Raw genomic sequence first — 17,182 nt, 5'->3', positions numbered from 1 at the left:
CTGTACTTCAAAGCACATTGTAGAGCAAGAAACACACCACAAAAGTACACTCAGCTGAAGAACAACTCTAAGTGCTTCATTCAACACAATTAAAATATCTCTACTTTGAAATACTCCTTCCCCCTCCCCCTTTATTTTTGATTGTAAACGTAATACATCTGAGTGCTTTATATTTGCACCATGTGGGTAACTAAGACTGATATATATAACTATCAGGGAAAATATAGAATTATCAAGAAATACTGCACAACTTTCCTTCACTGAAGAAGCACTGTATTTCCTAAGACAGTAGGATTTGCACTTCTGCTCTAAGTAAGCTCTCTCAGTTAATTTACCATTTTTAAGCACTGAAGATAATGTTTGTAAAGTTCTCTAGCCACACTCACAATCATGCATTTTGGAAGAAATCATCATCAGTTGTAAACCACTATACTCAACGGAGATGCATCATTAAGGGCTCTAACGGCCTATTCTTACGTTTTTTTCCCCTCTATTTTCTTTCTACATAGGATTTTTTGTTGTTTTTACTCAAACTATAAGACAAATCAGGAAAAAATTAAGCTTTGTATTACTACAGAGCAGGTTTTGTTTACTATTCCTCCCATTCACAGCCATATAGAACATATATAGCAATGAAATTTCTCCTGGTGAAGAAACAGTAATATGGGACAGCAGTAACAGAAAAAATTTTATAGCACTTCTTAAAGTGATTTAGCAGCTGGAAAGAGGCAGAAACAACTAACAACATGGGACTAAGCTGTTCCCAACACAACATCAGGAAGCTTTGCACAAAGTAATGATTACTTCTGAACTAAAGTTTGTGGTACATGAGCTACCACTTCATATAGGACCTCCAGCTAATGCCCTCAAGGCCTGGGTAAAATAGCTAGAAAATTAAACAAACAGCTTTGATCTTATCTTTATATGCTCAAAAAGCTATTCTGTGTGCAGGTTTGCCTATGGAGACCACTAACTTCACTTTCACCCTCCCCATATCCTAACGAAGAACTTGCTCGGTTTGGCCTCCAGGATGCCTTAACCTCCATAAGCAGTAACATCTCCCAAGGAATTACCAGCAAAGGCTAGGATTTACTTCTTAACTTTTTGTTTGTTTTCTTATGGCAGAAGGGGTGGTCAAAGGCAGGTAGCATACAGAATGCTAGACCTGTCCAACTTCACCTGGAGATCACCCTTTACTAAGGGAATTCACAGTTGGCTGTTTGAAGGCAGCTCTCCTTCTCTTTGCTAGAAAGGAAAGAAAGGCTGAGTGGGGCTGAGATTTCGCCTTTGTCCTCTAGTAAATGTCAATGAAGTGACAAGCCTCGTCCCTAAAACAGGAAACCTTTATGACAAATTAGGCTTGAGGTTAAAGAATAATCTCAGAAACATCTGCAATTTGTCTTTTATTTTTTTGTCTTTTATTTTTCCTTCAGTTAAATCACCAAGTTCTTTCCAGTTTAATGTTTGTCATGCATGAGTAAAGTACAGCCTCTAAAAGCTCACAGTGACTGGATTTAAGGAGACAGTAAGAATCAAAGCACTGAATATTGAAGTTTAAAGCATGGTGAAGCCTTGTTACTATTGTTTTCTCAGGAAACAAATCACAAGCATTCATTTGTACCTATAAACTATCACAGGTTACAGGAAGAAAATTCATACTACTATTATTTTAGCATAAAACACAGAATACAGAAAATAGAAGGTCACTAAGGGAGTCAGAATTTAACAGTTAATGACTTAATTCTTTGCTTTTTATTTTGATAAGTATAAAATATCTCAGTTGGTATACCCTAATCTCTGTGTAAACAGGAGGTATTCACTTTTCCCCACACGTGATTCATTTGACAATTCAAAAGTATCCATTAAAGCAACTAAGCTACACTTACCCTTGTGTGGGTGCGAATATGCATCTTCAATCCATCGTTCTTGCTGAAAGCTTTATCACAGTAAGGACACTGGTAAGGACGCTCACCTGAAAACAAGAAAAGCGTAAGAATCCAGAAATACGTCCTCAGTTCACGATGGTCTTGCAGCATGTTTATTTGACAAAATGAGGTACTTTTTTTTCTGTTCTTGTCTTCACACTCAATTCAAACAAAAAGAGACCTAAGAATCTGGAAAACTACCAAAAAAAAAAAAAAAAAAAAGGTCCACAAGGGCACATTGCAGGACTAGTTCAAAGAATGACTTTTCACTGCTCAGTTTTGTCCTAGCAAGATATGAATACTCAGGGAGAGCCTTAAAACAAAACAAAAAATGACACATACAAAAAAAAAAAAAAAGAAAAACAGAAACAGAAGAAAAAACCTACTGCCTTTGCCCAAACAACATTCTGCACAAGGTCACTTTTATGGTTGGGTATTGACTGCTTCCAAATAATACTTTTATTTCATATCTGGTCATTATTGAACAGGCTTGAGAGGTGGGTGCATTCAAACCTCATGAAGTTCAACAAGGCTAAGTGCAAGGTCCTGCACGTGGGCTGGGGCAATCCCAAGCACAAACACAGGCTGGGCGCAGAATGGATTGAGAGCAGCTCTGAGGAAAAGACCTGGTTGGTCGATGACAACAAACTCAACATGAGCTGGCAACGCGCACTTGCAGCCCAGAAAGCCAACCGTATCCTGGGATGCATCAAAAGAACCATGGCCAACAGGTCAAGGGAGATGATTCTCTCCCTCTGCTCTCATGAAACCCTACCTAGAGCACTGCAGTCAGCTCCGGGGCCCACAGCATGAGAAAGACATGGATCTGTTGGGGTGAGCCCAGACCACAAGGATGATCAAAGGGCCGGAATACCTCTCCTGTGAAGACACGCTGAAGGAGTTGGGGTTGTTCATCCTGGAGAAGAGAAGGCTCCAGGGAGACCTTACAGTGACCTTCCAGTACCCAAAGGGGGTATACAAGAAAGATGGGGAGAGACTCTTCGTCAGGGAGTGTAGTGGTAGGACAAGGGGAAATGGTTTTAAACTAAAAGAGGATAGGTTTAGATTAGATATTCAGAAGAAATTCTTGACTCTAAGGGTGGTGAGGCACTGGAACAGGTTGCCCAGAAAAGTTGTGGATGCCCCCATCCTTGGGGTTGTTCAAGGTCAGATTAGATGGGGCTTTGATCAACCTGGTGTAGCGGAAGGTGTCCCTGCCCCTGTCAGAGGGGGTGGAATTAGATGATCTTTAAGGTCCCTTCCAACCCGACCCAATCTATGATTCCATTACAGTCCTCTGGGGGTTAGAATCCAGTTTAAACATAGAACTCACTCTTTTTTAATGCTACATCTGAACTGCATTAAAAGCTACTTAATATTTTTCTATGACAGTTTCTAACATTTTTCTGTCACAATTTGTAATTGAAATGAAAGCAGAAGGCTCTTAGCATCTCCCTTGCAGCATCCCATATCTTAAATGTATTTAGTTTAACACTTCATTAAACTGGTGTCATTTAGCATTGATTTCGCTGATTTTACCAAGCCCAATGTAATATAAATAAAAAACTATTCGGATTCACACAATTAAAACTAGTTTGACAATTTGCAATAAGTGCTCAGGCTTTGTAATTCCCCAAGGGTGTTTCAATTTTGAACTCTTTAGGTTATGTACTGGAATCTCCCTCTATCATCCCCTCTTCTCTATATACAAAGCTTTAAGGGCAAATAGCAGGATGTTTCAAATACAAAAACACCATTTAACAAATCAAGTTACCATAACTATTTTTCTACTAACAAATTAAAATTTGTTATACAAAAATCATAATGCTGAAGGTATAACAGGCCTGTATAAAGTACAGATGAAATAAAGCTCCATCTGACATGTCAATGCACAGAGAACCTTTGCATATACAGAGAGAATTAGCATAGTTCAAGTATCTTATGAACACTTACAAACACACTCAATCCCAGAAAAAAAAAAAAAAAAAAGGAAAGATTAACTACATTTCACAAGTAAAAAATAATAGTCTTTCACTGATAAGCCAACAATCTTAGTTTAAGAGAGTGGCAGCAACAGAGATTAACATTTAAAGCTCCACAGTCCCTTCTGACAGGGATATTAATCTTGACTTGGAGAATTTTATTGTTTTTCTTCATCTTTTCTCTGCATGAAGTGTTCCTACATGATTACTCAGAGGGAAGATACAGGATGTTTTCTTTCTTGTGAACAAGGTGTCAAAGGTTCACAAAAGGTACGTAATGAAGAGAGCTTACAGAAATAGCTCTTCAAAAGGACCAGTTGCAAATACAGTAAGGCTGATCAACTGATAGCCAATGTTGTACATAAAATCTCCATATAGTCACAGGGTGTGCAGAGGTTTGAGGACAGTTGAGATTAGAAGATGAAGTAAGGCGATACAAAATCTCTTTAGTAAAATATTCTATTCTTTTCTCTTTTCTTACTGTTTAGACAACTCAATGACAGCAACTCAGTAGTAAAGTATTTGCAAAATTTAAATATTTTTCCCTTTGTACTCTGCCATCTCTCAGCAAGCACAATTATGTGAATTTGTCTTTTTTCTTTTTCTTTCTTCCCCCCCCCCCTTTTTTTTTACAGTAACAATCACCATGTCATAGCTGTGTTTTCACTGAATAGTTTGAAATACGACACTCTCTCTCATGACCCTTTATGTCTTTAATCCACACCTTTGTCCTTCAAGCACTCCAGCAGTTGTCAGTGCTCAAATATTTAATTAATTCAGCAGACATTTTTATGTTTTAAGGCTTTTGAATGTAGAAGTTAAAGCTTTCAGCAGTTTGTAAGCAGATGAGTGTTGACAGGCAGGAGTTGTACCTTTCCTCCTTCTCTCTGCCCATACCCAAGTCTCTCTAAAAAGAAAGTATTTTGCTTCCAAGGGATGGTTTTGAGTTTGTCTGAAACTTAGTAAACAGATAAACAGAGTTCTTCAGAAATTAACCATGGAGATCATGATACCTGATGAGTACAGTCTTAAGAGCTTTCAGCAGATGCCAGTAGATGGCAACAGTATGACTTCATACCAATATGTTATACCTGAAAAAGACCAGTTTCAAGCAGCTCCACAGATGAAATCATCTAAGAAGGGGGTGCACCTAAGGTGAAGTTACTGATGCTAAAAGGTATTGATTAAGTTATACTATTTGCACTAGTATATACTATATTTTACTATTCTTACTATATTTTTGTAATATACACATATATATTTTTACCTATAAATATATATAAAATATAGAAACATCCTCATGTTTGGAAGCAATAATAAATCCTTATCAGGGATATCACACTGAAGTATACCATTGCACCACTTTTTGAATATTATGTCTTTTTACTGGAGTCAATAGGAAGGAAATTTTCAAAATTAGTGTTATTTCACCAAGATTTTTTTTATTTTACTTATTAAAAAATATGGGTAATGTGGAGAAAGAAGTCTTAACTCACAAATACAGGACTAAGCCTTGTTTCTGACACTTCATATTTGGAAAATATCTGAAAAAAAAAAAGGCTTACCTTCTATGCTATTGTTCACAACTCTGCCATAAAACCTCAGCTAAGACTATGATCTGCAGTCTTCACTAAGACATTTAACCACTACTTTACTACAACATCAAAATCCAGTAGACATATTAAATGCAGCTTGTCCAATCAACATGTCCTAATAAACGTTTTTATTACCCTCAAGTTACAGCTGACTGTCACATCCCTGCTGTCCAAGAACAAACTGCTCAACACATTAATGGCACTTCTGCACAAATAACCCCAAATAAATAATCCTTAGATAAATTGCAATGGATTTAATGTAATTCAAAGTCTAGACATTCTACTTCCAGATTTTGTATGACTAAAAACAAAGCTTTTAACATAATAAAAATAAATGTAACCCTAATACAAGGATTATGAAAAACAATTCCATGATGGAAAACCATATGGGATTTTGATCTGAAAAGATGTCATGATAGAATTTGTATCTTTTTTTCCTCAAGTGTATACATCTCTAGCTTGAGATCTAATACTTACTGGACCTTAATAGAGCGTAAAATGCTAATTTCAAAGACCAGATTCTTCCATTCCAATTCAACCTGAGATGGATACTTTCCTATGAGACATTTGTAATCAAAGGCGCTATAAGGCAATACTTACAGTGAGTTGAGCACCCAGATTTCCCAAACTCAGACACCTCTGGGACCAAAGCAATTAAGAAACAAAACCAAACACTCATTATTAGTTTTCAGTAGCTAAAGCTATACATTTATTAAAGACTTTAAGACACAATAGTTCAAATTAGTCCTATACGTTGCCATTTCCACAATATAGTTTGCATTCCCTGTAGTTAATTTAGCCACAAAAAAAGCTAATTATAAAATCAGGTGGAAACGTGATGGAAGAAAAAAGAAGTTATTACTTTGAAACAATAACCTTGACTAAGACCAACAAAATATGTATTTTACAGGTGATAAACACCTTCCTATCAAATGAGAACAGGTTACTGTATTTCACAGAGATATTTGAAGAGAGTTTAACAAAGGTCAGAAGAGACCAATGAATGAGACAGAGGCACAGAGAAGGTAGTCAACAGCATGCAAAAGTATGCATTTAATGAACTGTTACATTCAGTTTTGGAAGCAGTCTCATAGAGCTCTTTCAAATCTTATATGGCCATTACTTCTATTTCATTCTGTTTAATTTTGAGTCATATTTATTGTCCCCATGCCCATATGGCTTGCTTGGTCACTTGTATGAAATTCTCAGTTGTTTACACTTCCCTTCCTGTACACACTTTCTCACTTTCTGGCTTTATTGGAACTGTTGTATTAAGGGATAAAGAATTTGCATGAGACAGTGAAATTATCAAATGTTTTCCTTTTTTTTTTTTTTTTTTTTTAAAACACTAATACTTCTTTGCTGGATTAGTTGGGGTATTCAGCACCACTGGTCTAGGTCAACATTCACTAACATTAGAAAAAGACTGCACTGAACATCAGACCATGTGTACTGTATGAAACTTAAAAGCAATTGTTTTCTTTTAAAAGTTAACAGATAATTATGGCAATATCATTGTCCCTCAGAATCTTTCCCAGGCCATTTATAATCTTCTAAATATTGCTTTTTTTTTTTTTTCAGACACTGAACTGTAAGGATTAAAAGACAATTTATAAAAAATAATCTCTGTATTATTTTAAAAAGTCTGTGTTTAGAACACTTATGCTAAAGTATAACCCTGTTTAAACACCTAACTTAAGATTGGGGCAGGGGAGAGAGGAAGAAGGGTGAATCCACCATCACACAGCTCTAGTGGAATGAAGGCAGCTCACCTGGGGAGGAATTTGGAGGCAAAGGGGCCATCTGGATCACACATGCAACACTCCATGCCAGGTGATCAACAGGGCAGCCCCGAAAAGGAATTGCAAGAGTGCTTTTTTAGTCAGGGATAATCTAGGGTGATGACAGCATTCAACAGCAAGTAAGGATGGGCAAAAGGTTAACGGATATAACAAAATTATAATCTGTGACATATGCTTTGGAACATTATCTGTTCACATAGAGCACTTGACAACTTTACACATCTATCCTCAGCCGCTGGTGCTCTGTATATGGAGTTCCCATCAAAGAAAAGGAATTTTGTGTCCTTAACTGTATAGAGGTTCAGTTAAATGTATTATACAAATATGTACATGCACAAAGAAACCTAAAATACACAGAACTGAATGTCTTCCAAATGAAATTAACTTCATTAGGAATTAAGACTAAGTTATATACAAACTCAAGGAACCAAGTGACTTTGACAGAACTTGAAGCAGAAAATGCCAGAAAACTAGTTATTGAAAGAAGATTAAATATCTACACTTTAAGAAAATATTCAGTAAATTTATTCACCTTTGTGCTGCACAGCATGTCAAATTGACCTCTGAGAATACAAACACTTCCTCAGAGTAATCAATTTCCTCTTGTAGAGAGGTGGCTGTTTTCTAGATACAGAGCAGCATTTTCAAAAGTATTTAATACCCTTAAGCATTAAGGTCTTTTAATGCTTAAGTTCTCTTAAGAAATTTTTATAATTTTAACCAGAGATACTAGGAATGGAAAATAACGGTGCAGTAATGAAGAAGTTTGGCTGACTGCAGCAGCTAGCTGTTTTCTTTACAAGCCAAACCACTAATCTGGACTAGACAATAAACACAGTGATCCGGCCTACACAAAACTCTGGCCTGCCTGACTTTCAGCCATTAAACTTAACACTCAAAATAAGCCTTTTAGAAGTACAAAAGCACCTACACAGGCATAGCTTTCTCATGCCAAGAACTAAATAACTTCACGATTTGAAAGATAAAATACTTGTGGATGTCAGCTGAGACGAGACCCAGAAATGCCAAATACACCTGTAATTCTACACTCAAAGTCAGCCAGATAAAGAAGGGGATAGGATTCTCTGATTGGTATGAGAATAGTCCTGTGCAAAGTACAATTATTGCCTGAGAGAAACAGAAATGAGTACTCAGGTATGGGTCAGTTAGAGGTATTTCTTCACATTCTTCATTTTAAATGACATTCAAACTTGGCAGACTCTGAAGACAAGATCAAATATTTCTGTATTTGTTTTTCTTCTCTGATGATTAATAACACTAAAGCCTGTGTACTTCTGAATGCTTCCTAACCAAGATCCAATACTTGTGCACTTCGTAGACACAAGGGAGAACTAGAACTTCTTTTATGTGATTCAACCAAATGCATTTTCCAGTCACTAGCTATGGTCACGTTTAATAAGGAGAAAACAACAACAAACTTAATGCTATTCTTTTTCAAATAAAACCAGATTGCTTTAACAAATGTTGTCTTTCAATACTCTATTATAAGTACTTTTTATTCTTTGAGACAGAGAAGCAATGTTTTCAAAGTCAGGAAAGTTTCTTTAGAAGTCTTGGTTTTACTCAGAATTCAGATTAGCAGTAGTTAGACCTACAGTCAAAATATTTGTCTGGCCTATCGTGATTATCATACAATTGAGGTTTTAGTTATTCGTAATGGAACAAATCATAAAGACTAGTAAAGAACCCTACCAAATACAAAGGTTATTATCTTTACTCCTAACTATACCTATATTACCTGCAGAGGTAATACAGTCTTACCAGTTGCATATTGGTATCAAGAATTTTAGTCACAAATAAAAACTCCACAGGCTTAATTTAAAAAATAAAGCAATTTGATTCTTTGCATCTGTCAGTGGAATTAAGCAATTTGCCTTCCCTATGAATGGAGCATTAACATCTATGACTTAAGGTCAACCAAATCTTTTAAAGTATGTATATTAATCAATCAGTTACGTGGTGTAATTTATCTAAAGATGTCAATAGCATTCAAATAATCTATCCATTATACGAACATTTCTCCATTCATGGGAGCAGACAACAAGAAGCTGACAGTTGCATGAAACTTTACAGGTACTTTTAAAGATTTAACTGTTGTCTGGAGATAAATACGACAATGATGTATAAACTGAAAGGCTTAAAAATGCAGAATCCTCACCTTTGAGGTCTTCTGCAAGCTCCTTTTTAAATTCAGTAGATAAAAGAGTGATCACCTATAAGTTATCAAATAGAAACAACCTATCTGTAGACATTTGCAAGCTGTTCTCTGACTAGATACAGATACATTTTTTCACATACTTCAGTGTGATATGAGAGGAAGTTCCTCAAAGCTTCCCGTTTATCTCTTTTTATGTAATATAAATTACTTAGAGGCAATAAGTATATAGAGAGGTTATATATATAAAGGACCAGATAATTTCCTAGAATGATTATTTGTATACGTAACTTATGTACACTAATGAACAGTCATCTGCATAGCTACTACAATTTTGGAGGCATACATTACACAGCAATAAGCAGGAATCACTTAATTCATTACTTCCTTGAATTCGTAGCTTGAATTCATTACTTCCTTTGACTATTTTGAAGTATTTTAGTTTCATAGATGATTGAGCTATTGTTAATAAGCAAAAATTTTGGTTTTTAACTTCATGATTAATATTTGGTTTGGTTAGTCAGGAATTTTGACATAAGTGCAAAATTTGGAACTAGGTTTTTATACAGTTGTATATTTCCAATTTCCAAAGAACATTCTCAACTCTTCCTTAAAAAAGAAAGCTTCTTTTCCACATAACAGAGAACATAACATGAAAGAATGCCACATTAATAATGGTTGTAAAATGGCGTAGAATAAAAACATGAATCCTTTCAGAAAATATTTAAGATGTGAAGTTAGAATTATTTTACTGTCTTTTTATCAGGAGATTGACTAAATGTGACAGACACAAAACAAAGTTACATGTCCTTGAGTTTTAATCTATGTCTGTATGCACAAGCATTTTCTGAGAGACATGTATGAGCATCAGTGGTACCTCACCAATCCCTGTGTAATGGAGTAGGAAAAAGATTGCATGGAAAGGACAGAGTTACATTTAAAACAGACTCAATTTTCTTTTCGCAAAAATAAATGAATGTGCAAATATGAACTACTTCACCCCAACATTCATTGTTCCACAACTTGATGTGCTACATACCGAAGATGGAAGGGATTAGGATACAACTAATTGGGAAAGAAACAAGACCAGTATCAGGCAGATAAAAAACATGTATACATATTACGTAGGCACAAACAATTATACATGTACACATATACAAACGCACACACAAGACATCAATTAACAGTTTTAAATACCTATGCATAAGGCAACTGCAAAGTTGCACAAACCACAGCCAGTAACTGTTAACACTGAAAGCTGCTTGAAACTTTAGGCAAGTAATTAACCTCTTGGCCCACAGTCTTCAATCCCAAGGAGCAGTCCACTGAACTTTTACAATTTATGAACAAGCCAAGGAATTTATATCGCAGTCAGAGGATTCTTTTGCTGAATTAACCCCAGATCCCTCTGACCTTAAGAAGTCATAAACCAACAGGATACAGCAGAGGGAGAATGTGCTATAGTGTTTCAGCTGACCTACAGAGAGCTGTCTCTGTCATTCTAAGGCTAGAACCCCAGATGATGAATTACAGAGCAATATACTAGGTTCAGATGCAAACATCAACCCCTTCCCTCTTATACATGCACATGCAGACATGTTCACTCACCCCAAACCAGCTCAGTTTCTGCAAAAGGCCGAGTATTGTTAGGGCTCATTTACAGAGTCTTATTCTAAGATAAAAGAGGGAATAAAACTGCTTATTGAAGAAGCATGCATACATCTGTGAGCAGCAGTATTTAAGAACATGTGCTGCATATTGAATAAAAGCTTCTCTTTTTGTATATGAATTATTAAGCATATCAAAATTACACGTCCAAAGCAGAATGAACAGGATACACAAGAATCTTAGCTTTTATAAAGGACATAAAAAAAAAGATAAAAATCAATGCACAATTCTTTGCAAAAGTACACTGCCTGGCCTTATTTTGTAAATACAGAGCAAATCCTCTTATACAAAGTAGCTAATAAAGGCTAGCCAACCACATGCACAGCAAATACACTAACACAAACATCTGCACCAGGACCTGAAACCTAATCTCTTAAAACATGAAGTTCCTTGCAATATTTATGCTTATGGTGTACCATCTAGTTGCACTGAAAATTTGGTCGCAGCTGAAGGCTTATTCAAAAGATGAATCATCTCTTGCAAATGGACAGTTGTTGCTTGGTTGGTTGGTTCACTTCTAGCTCAGAATTAAAAGTGATACTTTAAAGTCTGACCCAAAAAAAAAAAAAAAAGAGCCCACAGTTTTTAACTGATTAATTCAAAACCACTGAATTTATTTGATATCAAGAGCACAAAGTATTCAACACTGCGACACTTCAAAACCAAACATCCATCACTAAATAAAGCAAGTTTGTGGCTCCACTCTGTTTGATGAACTCAAGATTTCTCAGAAAACGCTTGAAAAGTTTTCAAGGATTTTCACAATACAGTGAACTTTAAAAGGCATCAAATGAGCACTCAGCTTTTTTGTACTGTTTCCAAATAACATGGATTCCCTTCATCAACTACCCTTACTTTCTCTTGAAATGATGCAAACTAACCCTCAGAAAGCTGTGCTTCACTCAGGCCCATTCTTAATCAGGCCCACTGAACACAGCACAGCTTTTCCACACTGAACAGCGATTTCCTCTGGTGGTTGGTCTGCACGTGTTATGATCTTGAACAACTTAGCTGAAGTCTGTAGTCACAGCACAAGTCAAAACCATCCCTCCTGAAGTGCAACATAAATCTAACTAGGCATTTTCTCACTAAACCTAGTATAAGGTATTGCACCATGTAACTTAGCAATTTTTTTTAACCACCAAGAAGTCAAAACACATGAAAATGTGTATCGGTTGATTCTGAGTGGTGAAGGATGCAAATAACAAATCCCTCCATCAAAAATGTCATTGACATCACCATAGCAACTGGAAGGATCAGAGTTTATCACAGACCATTATAAATGAATTTAACAAGACACTCTTCCTGAATTTGTAACTCTCTTTAAAAGGAGTACTTCAAGATTTTTTGATAAAGAAGCCTTGAAAATTTCCTTCTGCAGTGAGATTCCTTCATAAGCTGTTTTCACAGTGCACATTCTGTTAACTCCAACCTGTACCATCCCCTGGCCAGGCACCTTCTCCAGCCCTATTTAATTCACAAATGTACTGGAAAACTTCCATGCCTTTCTACCTGAAGTAAATTCAACATGCCATTGTACTGTTTCTTGCATAATAATGGCTAAAAATGTTGTAAGTCTCTGCCCTCAAGGTTAGAGGTCTCTCTGGTGTGTGGTTTCACAAAACTCACCTCATTCGCCTTTCCTAATTTGGGGAAAACCAGCTTGAGAGAGCTGAAACATTAAATGCAACTGGTAGCAGCACATGTGTGAAAAGCATTTTCACTCAGACAGCTATAAAACCTTGTCCCAAAAGCCATCTGCACTATCAGCTTGAAAAACTAAGGCCTCCCTACACTGTGCAAATTGATGTAGTTTCAGAAAAAGGCCCATGAAATAAAAATAAAAAAAAAAGCACCCCACTACTAAAGGCAATAAAGCAGAATTGCCTGCAAAACACATTGGAATGTGAATCCAGAGATTTTATTGAAGAATTAGAGTAACATTTTGATGTTCCCTTAAGCATTGGAAAATCTATAACAATCCTAATTTTCATCGAAGTCTTGTACGCAAAAATAGAAGATTGAAGAATAACATAGTATCCTCATGGGATGGTAAGATGAAGGTAAAGAAATATCCATAAACAAAATAATCTTCTGAAAAAAGTTAACACATTAGAAACTTAGGCAGTCATAGACCCAGAAGTCTGTACTGATGTGCTGAGTGACTAACAACACTATCAAATTGCTTCCTTTGTACTCCCATCTATGCGTTTCTTTAAAGTACAGCCCAGGTCAGAAATAGGTTGGTCCTTCCAACAGGCACATTTCCCCAAGGGTTCTCTCAGTCTTCATACCACATGCTCCATGAGTGGGATTTTTGTTTGTTTTTTCCCTTCCTCTGCATCTTGAGGAAGTGACAAAAGAAGAGCAAATTTCATCTTAGGGGACAGAAGACTGAAGAGAAAGACATAGCACATGAGATTGTGCAGGAAGGACTTTGAAAGGGTTGAGAAGGTAGAGATGTAGGTGGAGAAAGAACAAGAATAAAGAGGAGGAATGGACAGAAGAGAACTGTTGTATTGTGATTCTGTCTCTTAGCAGGTTGGACCTTCAGTGTCTTTTGTGCCTATGATCATAGTATATGCTAACTACCTGCGCAGAACACTTATTCACAAGCTTATATGCACATTTTAAACAGCTGCTATGAGAAGAAAAGATTCCAAACATGGAATTTAGCAAAGAAGAAGAGCTAAAGTTTAGCCATTTATCCTGACAATAGGACTGTGAAATTTGCTATTAGCTGGAGCAGTCAAATCTAAAATTGTAAAATATATCAAACTAGTTAAGACCTGTAATCTCAACAGGCGGTTCTACTAGACTGAAGTGATTAACACTTGCCAAACATAGTGGAAAGCCAAATGATTAGAAACCCCAATTCTGTCATCTCCCTACAAACCAAATTCACTTATGTGGAGTGAATGGAACATCACAGAAAGACTATTTGTAAACGGATGCTTTGGCTGCCAAAAGCAAATCAATACCGTTTTATGTTGGAAACAAATCATCACAAAGAAACCCCCTTCAGTTACCTGCCATTTATTTGAAAAGAAAACACAAACTCAGAAAACAAAACCTATATAAATGACAACATGACTAACTTATTCTCAATGTTTTTACAGAAGCACATAGGTAATGAAAGGTAAGGAAAAAGTAGTGCAATCAGGGTGGCAATATAAACTCAGTTACATAACTCAGACCTAGAAGTACTAAGAGAACAGCAGAATGATTTGGATGTTGCAACAGAAAATACATTTTGAATTAAAATGTACCCAAGGTAGAACATTCTAATTTGGGTAATGTGTAAGCCATGATAAGGTCAGAAGTTATAATGACATGAGATTAGAGTTTAAAAACACCTCAGAAACCACAGACTTGAATGAACTCACAGTGTATGTTCATGTAAATACTCATATATACATATATATTCATACATAATTACAGTTCAAAATAGAATCTGGTTTTATACATTAAGCAGGTAAAACATCTGAAAAGTGTGTTAGGCCTACCTGTAAATTCATACTTCTTTTTGTAGCTAGACAGAGCATTTGTACACAAATTTACAGATACCTTGACATACAATTAGATTTTTTTTTCCTGATGATTATAATAAATATAACTGTACCTGTATGGCTTCGAATATGAACTCTCAGTGTTCCATTGCTTGCAAACTTCTGTCCACAATATGGGCAAATTTTCTCCTTTTCTCCTGTGTGAGTCTGCAAGGGGCAAGGAAAGACAAGAATGAAAGTTTCAACATCGCCTTAAAATAAGAGAAATACGAACAGTTTAATTGTACTTGACAACAACCACTATTCTCTCCAACAACCATTTTGTATTTTATTCTATCACATCAGGTAGAGATTCTCAGTTATTATTCTTTCAACTTTCTTCTAGAATTTCTAATCTCATTATTAATGGCAAAAAAAAGGTGGTGTTTTTTTTTTTTCAGTTTGCAAGTTTACAATTTCTTAAATAATCCCTATTACAAATGCCCGATTCACCTTTGTCTAGTTTCATGATTAAAAGAGTAAGTCACACAATTTTCAGTTTTATTTCTGACAGTGGTTTCTAAGCCAGAAAATAATTTGATTACCTAGCAAGAGTAACCCAAATAAATGGGACTACTGTTTAAAAGTTTATACTTCCTAAGAATTTTATTTCATTATTAAATGTAGTTAAAAGAGTTTTACCTCACCTAGTACAATTTTCCCACTGAGAACTTGAACTGGAGTTTCAAAATGTCTCTATGGAGATTTGTGTAAATTATTCCTGACATTGTCTCATATGAATGAATCATAGACATCAGTTTATTTGAAATATGACAGACAGCAATCCTCCAAACCACAAGATCTCACTGATTTCAGTCAATAGAAATTGCATATTGGTCCTTGTCTTGTTCCTAATAAATAATAGGATCAGACTATATTTACAGAATTGATCATGAGAAGAATATTGTAATTGTCACTAACTCTAAATCAAAAGTTGAGATTGTCTTTTGAAATCAAGCTTTTAAGGCTAGAGTGCCTTTTAAAAAAATAATTATTTCAAACAGGAAAAAAAAATCAAAAATTTTCCCATCCACACTGTGTGGTCAACAGCAAGACCACCTTGAAATAAGTTACATGCATGGGTTCTCATTTTTCACACTACTTTCAACTCCAAGTTCTGAAGATATCTCAGGTTATTGAATTCCTTGTAACTGTTATAACTATTCCTTATAACTTGTTCCTTATAACTTCTTTATAACTGTGAATACTCTTGTAGTGGAGTATTTTGGATTACTTCATTTACGATTGTTAATTTAAACGGGATAGGAACAAAAATAAGCTAAACTATATGTCAAGCTAACAATCTGGATTTCTAGATTTGCACACGACTCTTTTCAGATAGGGAAATTATTATTATTATTATTATTATTTTTAATAAAAGACATTGAATGTTCTTCATTCTGTAAAGTTCTTCATTAGATTATAAAAACCTTATCTCACATGATACATATCTTGCAGCAGCTGAAGGAAGAATAAATATCATTTCAATACTGGATGGACTTACATAATTTTCATTCCCCTACATCAGCGATATGAATGTTAAATCCATCTTGATTAGGATAGGGTTCTTTAGAAAACACATATCTAACAGCAGTATTGGGGGATACCAGACAGACAGCTGGTATTCATTCCTAACAACTAATGCATTCCTGCATGTTTTGGATACCACCAATAACACCAGAATCACAGAATCGTCTAGGTTGGAAGAGACCTCCAAGATCACCGAGTCCAACCTCTGACCTAACACTAACAAGTCCTCCACTAAACCATATCACTAAGCTCTACATCTAAACGTCTTTTAAAGACCTCCAGGGATGGCGACTCAACCACTTCCCTGGGCAGCCCATTCCAATGCCTAAGAACCCTTTCGGTAAAGAAGTTCTTCCTAATATCCAACCTAAACCTCCCCTGGCGCAACTACTGTATTAAGCACTTTAAGGTATTAAGCATCAACACAGCTTTATATTGAAAAGTCAGCAATGCAGAAGAATCTAGGCATTTTGTGTTTAGCCACAATCTTAAGGATACACAAGGAGTAAATATGAAAGAATTTATTCTACTCACTTTTTTATGACTTTTCAGGACTGAGGGTGTCACAAAAGCTTTGTCACAGAGATCACACTTGTATTTCTTATGTCCATCATGTACAACTTGAATATGAACATTTAAGGTGTCCTTTCTTTTGAAAGTAGCATCACAGTGATCACACTTGAAGGTCCTCTCACCTTATAAAGAAGAAAACAAGGTTTAAAGATACCAGCTTTTTATGGAAATACACTAATTTTTATTGTTTCATAAAAATGAATAAAAGCAGCAAAGATAATTGAAGAGCTGGGTTCTGAGAACAGAAGGAGAAGGAATACCATATCAGATAAAAATGTCATTGGGAAATTAAGAAAGCAGAAGGTAGTTGTGGCAATAACATAGCCAGAAATGTGAGATTAAACTCTATAGCCAAAGGCAAAATGGCTACCTGTGAAAAGGAG

General features: G+C 35.7%; 1 protein-coding gene across 9 annotated transcripts in view; it reads right to left on the bottom strand.

Moving 5' to 3' along the window:
- The window catches only part of PRDM5 (PR/SET domain 5), a 102,698-nt gene that overhangs the window by 18,359 nt on the left and 67,157 nt on the right, over positions 1-17,182 (bottom strand). For all 9 annotated transcript variants that reach the window (XM_040555802.1, XM_040555801.1, XM_040555799.1 and 6 more), the window contains 3 exons: positions 16,761-16,921; positions 14,771-14,864; positions 1,887-1,972 (listed from right to left, as the gene is read on the bottom strand). In XM_040555802.1, the coding sequence (XP_040411736.1) occupies positions 1,887-1,972; positions 14,771-14,864; positions 16,761-16,921 (341 nt within the window). The remainder of the gene's footprint in view (positions 1-1,886; positions 1,973-14,770; positions 14,865-16,760; positions 16,922-17,182) is intronic.

Source organism: Cygnus olor, chromosome 4, assembly GCF_009769625.2.
Source record: "Cygnus olor isolate bCygOlo1 chromosome 4, bCygOlo1.pri.v2, whole genome shotgun sequence".
NCBI classification, from domain to species: Eukaryota; Metazoa; Chordata; class Aves; order Anseriformes; family Anatidae; genus Cygnus; species Cygnus olor.
The sequence above is the reverse complement of the archived record's forward strand: the minus strand, read 5'-3'. Positions and strand labels throughout refer to the sequence as shown.